The sequence below is a fragment of the Condylura cristata genome, unplaced genomic scaffold (assembly GCF_000260355.1).
Source record: "Condylura cristata isolate star-nosed mole 26May11 unplaced genomic scaffold, ConCri1.0 scaffold00025, whole genome shotgun sequence".
Lineage (NCBI taxonomy): Eukaryota > Metazoa > Chordata > Mammalia > Eulipotyphla > Talpidae > Condylura > Condylura cristata.
This window is the reverse complement of record NW_004567126.1, coordinates 32,119,600-32,120,362: the sequence shown is the minus strand read 5'-3', so window position 1 is coordinate 32,120,362 and position 763 is coordinate 32,119,600. Positions and strand designations below refer to the sequence as shown.

General features: G+C 44.6%; 1 protein-coding gene across 1 annotated transcript in view; it reads right to left on the bottom strand.

Annotated features, from left to right (window-relative positions):
- Positions 1–321, bottom strand: part of LOC101635553 (olfactory receptor 7D4-like) — a 7,345-nt gene extending 7,024 nt beyond the window's left edge. The window contains exon 1 of the mRNA XM_004688982.2: positions 260–321. Within this exon, the coding sequence (XP_004689039.2) occupies positions 260–321 (62 nt within the window). The remainder of the gene's footprint in view (positions 1–259) is intronic.
- Positions 322–763: the final 442 nt, after the last annotated feature.

Sequence of the window (763 nt, the reverse complement as noted above, 5' to 3'; positions counted from 1 at the left end):
TCAACCAGCGGAACCTAAATAGTCAGCACCTGTGACTCCTCTTTCTGTGAGCAACTTCACCCCCACTGAGCCTGCCCATGACCGTGAGCCCCTCAGCCAGGGGGTCACCCGTTTCCATTTCAAATCTGAGTGATCATTGAAACTACCTTTGTGTTAGCGAAAATCTTTCTATTTTTGTTGACTGCTCACTGGTTTAATTCCCCTATTAAAATCAGTGGACTTACCAGTTTCTCCTTTGGTTGAACATTACAGACATTTAAAGACGCTTATATTTTCCTTGAAGGTGTCTACACTCCTTGAATCTAGTGATTCTATAGTCATGGTTTTGTCTTAAGATTTTATTGGCAACAATCTTAATTGCGATTGAATGTTGGTGTGTGTATGTGTGTGTGGATATATACACAATATATATATGACATATATATATATGTATATATATATACACACACTATATATATATACATATATGACAGTTAACTTTCTGTGTTTATTGTCTCATTAGCTTCTAAAAAGTGGTTCAGTTGGCCCTCCCTGGTGGCACAGTGGGTTGAAGCGCAGCGCTGCAAACTAGCCACAACTGCTTCAGTGTGAGTTCGATCCCCACCCCAGAGATGACCCCACAGGACGCAGCAGACCTCTCCTCACCGCCCGCTGCTCCCCTCAGCAGTGTACTTCGTCCATCTGCCCATTCTGCTCCCCACTGTGTCTCTGGTGAAACCCCTCACCACCCCTGGCCCTCTGGCCTACACCCCAGTACTGTATG